Source organism: Dendropsophus ebraccatus, chromosome 11, assembly GCF_027789765.1.
Source record: "Dendropsophus ebraccatus isolate aDenEbr1 chromosome 11, aDenEbr1.pat, whole genome shotgun sequence".
Classification (NCBI taxonomy): domain Eukaryota; kingdom Metazoa; phylum Chordata; class Amphibia; order Anura; family Hylidae; genus Dendropsophus; species Dendropsophus ebraccatus.
Genome location: NC_091464.1, coordinates 44525613 through 44533565, shown reverse-complemented (window position 1 = coordinate 44533565; position 7953 = coordinate 44525613). Strand labels below are relative to the sequence as shown.

General features: G+C 42.6%; 1 protein-coding gene across 1 annotated transcript; it reads right to left on the bottom strand.

The window, feature by feature from the left end:
• Positions 1-203: 203 nt before the first annotated feature.
• EXO5 (exonuclease 5) lies at positions 204-5840 on the bottom strand. Its single transcript, XM_069944753.1, is given in 7 exon segments — positions 204-604; positions 607-817; positions 1636-1808; positions 2454-2558; positions 3791-4053; positions 4212-4266; positions 5601-5840. Coding segments are annotated over 7 exon segments (1215 nt in total). The 5' UTR covers positions 5761-5840; the 3' UTR covers positions 204-356.
• Positions 5841-7953: the final 2113 nt, after the last annotated feature.

Genomic DNA, 7953 nt, shown 5'->3' with positions numbered 1-7953 from the left:
CCGACAAATCTGCAGCAACTGTGTGATGCCATCATGTCAATATGGACCAAAATCTCTGAGGAATGCTTCCAGCACATTGTTGTATCTATGCCACGAAGAATTGAGGCAGTTCTGAAGGCAAAAGGGGGTCCAACCCGTTATTAGCATGATGTACCTAATAAAGTGGCCGGTGAGTGTGTATATATATATATATATATACACACACAAATAGAAATGCATAAAATTACCTTATGAAAGAGAATATAAAAATAAAAAATATGTATATAAAAAACCTATGTAGTAGTACAGGTCCAGTTATATTGAAGACTTCTGAAATGCCACATTACAATGGCTGAGATACAATAAGAACTTCATGGTCATTTACATCTCTTGTTCAGAGTCCGTAAAGCGATACTTTTGGTCTTGTGTATTCTCCATTCACAGACACCTGAGTAGTCGCACATTCTGCACTTCCAGGCATCCTCTATATCCACCCCCTGCACTTCCCTTAGTCCCTTCCAATAGGAGAAGTAAAATGTTACTTGCTCCAAAACTTTCTCCTTTTCAAACATCACATTATCACATCCTAGCAGGGAACCATCCCCCTGAAAGCAATATTCCAGCTGTCCACCATAGGCAAGTCACTGTATGTGAGGTTCAGACAAGTCAGTTCTAACACGTCTCTGAATGTCGACACGGTAAGCCCAGACTTCAAGGCGTGCTCCTTCACCTGAGGTCCTAATTCTTGCTCCGGTCTTAGCTTCAAGTTCTGCATGAAATCATCTGGCTGGAGAAGGCCGCTGACCATGCCATCGAATAGCAGCTTGTAGAGAGAGACCTGGAAGATATATAGATATGGTGTACACTTTAATATGCCCTCATGCATAAAATGTTATTTATCCTATAAACCAAAAAAACACAAACACGACCCGAAACATATAGTGTGAAAACGTGATTATATACTGGTCTGTGGAATTCTGCAAGTCATAGACTGTGCGTATCATTAGAAATTAAAGCCTCAGGGTTTCAGGACCTGAGGACAAAACAATGTTTTATTCAGGAACTAAGTGTTCCTGCATAAAGGGGGAGATTTATGAAATGGTGTAAATATACACCTGGTGTAAACTGCCCACAACAGCCAATCACAGCTCAGCTTTCAGCTCTGGTAGAATAAAAGAGGAGCTGTGATTGGCTGCTGTGGAAAGTTTACAACAGGTGTATATTTACACCCTTTCATAAATCCCCCCCCCCCCCAAATTGTTAAAAAATGTCAACATTTCAAGATGTCAAAAAGTTTTTAAAGTGATAAAGCCCCTTTAAAAAAAGCCTTTTAAAAATGCCATGCATTTTTTTTCTGACATTTTAGTAGTGTTCTTGTGCCAGTTTTTTTGGGATAGAAACTGACAATTCCCCTGTGCAGTTTTGCTGTATATTAAAAAAACAAAAGCACTGCCATTGACTGCAATGGAAGATGGGGACATGTCATTTCTTGTTCGAGCAATTACGCTTTGAAGCTCCCATTAAAGTGAATAGAGGAATGGCTATCCCTGTGATGACTGCAGACCAGATGGCCAAGAATTTTACTAGTATGAAACCCCTTGGTTCATTTGCCAGTAATAAAATAACAGTGTAAATGTTAAAGAAATGTGACTTTACCTGAATCTCATGACTCCTCTTCTGGGCAGATCGTGGTAGTGTTGGGCTGGCTCGGGTTTTCAGTTCTCTGAGTTCTAGCTCCCCTTTAGAAGAGTATCCCAATTCATCAATCACCCCCACCACATATATCCCATCAAGCTCCCTAAAAACGGGAAATTCACGGACGCAGCCACCTATCAGCAAAAAAAGGGTTAATAGAAAAAGAAAAGAGAATCTGGTCACATTACACAGGGCTCTCCACAGCAAACTTACTTTTGGGGGGTCAGTTTACTTTCACATTATCTTGATACCTCGGCTTATCATTGCCTTTTAACATGACCTATTACACCGAACAATAATATGGCCGATTGTTTGCTGCAATATGCTACGTTCACACTGAGCAAGAACAGCAGTATTCCGCGACAGAGCACGCGCCCTCTCATTCACTCACAGCAGGACATTGTTCTGTACTTTGGGGGAGATTTATCAAACATGGTGTAAAGTGAAACTGGCTCAGTTGCCCCTAGCAACCAATCAGATTCCACCTTTCATTCCTCACAGACTCTTTGGAAAATGAAAGATGGAATCTGATTGGTTGCTAGGGGCAACTGAGCCAGTTTCACTTTACACCATGTTTGATAAATCACTTCTTTGTGTGTATGCTGGGAAAAGCTCTCAATGTACAAAATTAGCATCTTTAGGGCCCAATATAGCTTGCAGTGTACCATGTATGGTGACATGGCAGAAGCTAGTACAAATGACAGTAATGCTTGACCTCAGTCCAGAAGAAATCATTTTCTATATTCATGCATTTTAAACTCAGCATTAAAGCAGCTTACCAGACTGCAAAACTGGTATCATAGCTAAAATATTCAGACACTTTATTGCCCATCGGTCTTCACGAGTCTGTGTGGTCACTGATACGATATCATGAACTTCTAGTTCTGAGGGGGTAAAAAAAAAGTTTTATGAGGATGTGATTGTCCACTGCAAACATTCAGTTAGGTACATAATGAAAAAAAATCATGAACTCTACTTTAAGCGTGCAACTTTTACTTCATAAATACCATGAAGCAAGAAAAATAAGAACAAACAGCGATGAAAATAACTAATAAGCAAAGGCAAAGATAAATTCACCCAGTGTGAACAAAGGGTATGTTCACACTGAGTAATATCGGCGGAATTCTGCAGAATAGCTCTCCACTGTGAAATCCCGCCTGCCTCTATGGGAGGGATCACATGCCTCCGCTCTTGTCGCTCTCTTCTCAAAGAACTGACATGTCAATTCTTTGAGCGGAGAGTGGCGGGAGAGGAGGCGATCGAGCCATTCCATAGTGACACTGAGGCAGGCGAGATTTCGCCTATATTACTGTGTGAACATACTCTTTGTTCACACTGGGTGAATTTAACTTTGCCTTTGCTTATTAGTTATTTTCATCGCTGTTTGCGCTTATTTTTCCTGTTCTCCGCTCAAAGAATTGACATGTCAATTGCCACATTTATTTAGTGTGAACATACCCTTAGGGTTCATTCACACAGAAAGATTATCTGACAGATTATCTTCCAAAGATTTTAAGCCAAAGCCAGAAACAGACTATAAACAGAGGTCGGGTCATGAAGGAAAGACTGAGACTTCTCCTCTTTTCAAATCCATTCCTGACTTTGGCTTCAAATCTTTGGCAGATAATCTTTCTGTGTAAATGGACCCTTACAGGGGTATATCAATAAGATAGTGAATAACAAGCTGGTCACTGGGACCTCCACCGATCCAGAGAATGGAGACACAATCCACAATGAATAGAGCGCTCACCATGCCTGCATTACCACCGCTCCATTCATTCTATATGGGGAAGCTGAACATTTTCAAGCTCAGCATTCTGAAATGTTTGTCGGCCCCATAGAGTATAAATGAATCACAGGCCTTGACAGTCGCAAAGGCAAAGTAAGAGCTCCATACATTGTGTAAACGATTGTGTCTCCATTTTTAGGATTGGTGGGGGTCCCAATGTTCAGAACCCCAGTGATCAGCTTGTTATCCCCTATCCTATAGACAGACAACAACAAGCCCAGATGGGAATACCCCTTTAACTGGCCCCTCAAAAAGAAGAGAATTGAGTAGCTAATAGACAAATATATAACTCAAGTGTCAGCAGATCACATATAGGACGGTGCTAACCTCTGGCCAAATGTATACTAGATCCATCACTCATGGCGGCCGTTTTCTCTGTCTCTACTAGTCCCGGCTCCTCCATTTTATATACCATCTGCTGTTCACACCACACCTGGGAACAAATGTCCGTCACAGTCAGATATCTCAGGGAATACCGCTCCAGGGGGGTTTCCACTTCTGTTTTTCTCTTTCTTTGCAGGACGTCTCCTGATACGGTCTCTCCTGTCCCATCTCGACATCGGCCTTCTCCAGTTTCTGCATTGACATCACTTCATAAAAAAAGAGGAAAGTAAATACACAGAGAACATACATGAAACTAAACACTATATACATATACTGTATGTGTATACTTGTAAAGATGCAGTCATTCACCCAGAAGAGAGAGAATATATACTAATGATGTCTCTGAAATAAAGTACAGCCATACATTGATTCCAGACTTGTTATCCCATTGTTTTTTCCCTCTTGAGAAGATCTCTCTCCTGCAAGGGAAAAAGAAAAACAAGATTATAATACAGGCTTAAGGCTGAGTTACTACTGGGGGTTATGGGCTCAGTTATATGAGGAATATTTGCTGTAGGTTTTCTATATGAAATCTCATGTGGGAAATACACAATGGGCAGCTGACTAGACACGTTCTTGGCGCAGGAAAGTGGCACATTGTAAGTTATGATAAAACCAATTTAAAAACTTTAAGAGTCTGAAACTTTTTTCGCGCCTATCCGACAAGAGACAAATGTTATAATGAACATGACAATAATTATGGTAATCTATGCATAGACTAACGGTGCGCTTACACAGGCAGATTTATCTGACAGATTTTGGAAGTCAAAACCAGGAATGGATTTGAAAAGAGGCTTTGGCTTCAAAAATCTGTCAGATAAGTCTGCCTTTGTAAACGCACCATTAGACAGTCTGGCTACAAATCCACCATTTATTTTTGCTCCATTTGCAGATCCATACTGAGAGTGTAAGAAACATACAAGCCCTGTTATAGCTAGGAGAATAGTGCAGCACATTATGCTATTGTACTAGGGAACTGTGATCATTTATTCTTCCCAGTCTGACACATGTCTCCTCTGGCACCTTTGTCTGTGACAGGAACTATCCAGAGCAGGAGAGGTTTTCTATGGAGATTTGCTCCTGCTCTGGACAGTTCCTGACATGGAGAAAGATGGCAGCAGAGAGCACTGTGTCACACTGGAAATAACACACCATCCCCTGTAGGACATACAGCAGCTGATAAGTACTGGAAGGCTTGAGGTTTTTAAATAGAAGCAATTTACAAATCTGTATAACTCTGACAACAGCTGATTTAATTAAAACTATTTTTTCCCCCCAGGAATGCCCCTTTAAGGTGTCCCTGTCACTTTAAAACTCAAAAGGTGTGATTGGTTGGGATGTGGATGCTAAGGAATCATTAGACCCAGGAGTAGTGCTTCACCCCCCAGCCCTCTGTGGTCCTCTAGCTGCAGGATGGGGAGAAGGGGGATAATCTAGCAATCCGCAGAGTGTGAACACACATACACTGACCAATCAAAACTTTGGACAATGACTTCAGGGAAAAGAAACATTTTTTTCTAGTGAGAGTGCCTATGTATTAACACTGCACGTTTCAGAGTAGAGCTGTGAGCACAGCCTAAGCCAATCACATTATAATGAATGCCCAGATGCAGCACGGGTTAGGGTGATTACAGCAGCTGCTGCACAGAGATAAACTACAGGCAGCAGGGAAAGCATTGGTCATGTGACACAGACTAGTCCAGGCTTATCTAAGCAGGCGCAGTAGCCACGCCCCTCTCGTGACGTCACTCACTGGTCTCCGCTGTTTCCTGAAGCTGCAGGAGCTCTGAGTCACTGATGTCGGAGAAGACGTCTTCCGTGTCCTCACATAGTGGCGGGACAGCCGGTCCTGTGGTGGCGGCTCCGTCCTCCTCAGTCACCGGAGATGCCGTGCAGTTCTCCGCGCCGCTCATCCTGATGGACGCCCGCCCACAGTGTAAGCGCTACAACCTGGAGTGACGCGGTGTGGGCGTGCCTGGCGTCACGTGATGTCAACATTCTTCTCGGCAGCAGAATGGACCGCGCTGCTACTGGTAGTCACTGACTGGGGGCGGAGCCTCCTAAAGTATTTTCACAGGAGTAACACATTAACCCCTTGATACCCAAGACCGTTTAAAAACCCTGTTTTTTTTGGAGTTCTTAATGTTAGAAATACTTTATTTTATAGTCACATGATTTGTGATAGTGATTCACCCTTTTAACTCTTTGGCCAAGGATGATCTTTCGGCCTTATAGGGTAACTATAATGTTTAGCAGGTAGCAGGGTAAAGCTGTCAGAAAATGTGCTGCTGTTCTCCTGATGCAGGCACGCGTCGGATACGGATTTCTTCCAGCAGCACAGTGACTTTCCATTGCATTGTATGCAATCAACTGCGCCGCTTTTACAGCGGATCACGTTGCCCGCTGAACATTATTATAGTTACACTTTAACCCAGGTACCATTTAAAATAAAAAATTGAAAAAACCGTGAAGCTTTATTCACCAAGCCATTACCGTTCTGTGTAAACAGTCGTTCACCGATTTTACCTATGCGCGAGATAGGCTTAAGCGATCGCAAAACAAATTTTCTGTACATATATCGTTCCATCTAAACGCTGATCGTGATAAAAAAAAAATTGCTATTTCAAAATCGTTAATCATACAATCGGGCGAATTATCATTCCGTGTAAACGAAGCATTAGTCTCTGTGACCACCAGCAACAAAACAAACACAACGCTCAGCAGAGCAATGCTTCCCATTCATTTTAACCCTTAGGGGACACAGCCAGTTTTCATTTTTGCGTTTTCGTTTTTCCCTCCTCGTGTATATAAGGCCATAGCGCCTGCATTTTTCCACCTAGAGACCCAAGTGAGCCCTTATTTTTTGCGCAACTAATTGTACTTTGCTATGGCAGATGTAATTTTTGCCTAAAATGTGCCGGGAAACCAGAAAAAAATTCAAAGTGTGGTGAAATTGAAAAAAAAAACGCATTTCTTTTATTTGGGGGAAATGTGTTTTTACGCCATTCACCCTGGGGTAAAACTGACTTGTTATGCATGTTCCTCAAGTCGTTACGATTAAAACGATATATAACATGTATAACTTATATTGTATCTGATGGCCTGTAAAAAATTCAAACCGTTGTTAACAAATATACGTCACTTAAAATCGCTCCATTCCCAGGTTTATAGCGCTTTTATCCTTTGGTCTATGGGTCTGTGTGAGGTGTCATTTTTTGCGCCATGATGTGATCTTTCTATCGGTACCTTGATTGCGCATATATGACTTTTTGATCGCTTTTTATTACAATTATTCTGGATTTGATGCGACAGAAATTGCGCAATTTTGCACTTTGGGATTTTTTTGCGCTGACGCCGTTTACCGTGTGAGATCAGGAATGTGATTAATTAATAGTTTCGGCGATTACGCACGCGGCGATAGCAAACATGTTTGTTTATTAATTAATTAATTTATTTTTATTTATAAAATGGGGAAAGGGGGGTGATTCAGACTTTTATTAGGGGAGGGGGTTTTGTGTTATTAAAAATACATTTGTCTTTTACTTTACACATATACTAGAAGCCCCCCTGGGGGACTTCTAGTATATGTACTCTGATCTCTCATAGAGATCCATGCAGTATATTTATACTGCATGAATCCATGAGATCGGTGTTCTATTACTTTTGGCTGCTGCAGCCAAAAGCAATAGAATGCCGAGCCGGGATCAGCGCCATTACGGAGCAGACCCCGGCCCGGGATGGATGCAGGGATCGCCCCCCCGCAATCGCGCAGCAGGGGGGCGATCCCCCCACTAGACCACCAGGTATGAATAAAAGCAAGTATTTAGAAGCAGCTGTCAACTTTGACAGCTGCTTCTAAGTACTTAATTAGCGGGCACGGCGATCGGACCGTGCCCGCTAATAGCCGCGAGCCCGGGCTACACGCGGCACCCGGGATCGCGGCAGTTCAGAGGGTGGTCGCCGCGCGACCCCCCTCTGAACTCCCATAGCGGCACGAGGACGTTCAATAACGTCCTGGTGCAGCTATGGGTTAATACTTGGTCTTAGCATGGACCCATGAAAGCTTAACCCCTAGACGACCCTGGACGTCATGGAAGTCTGTCCCC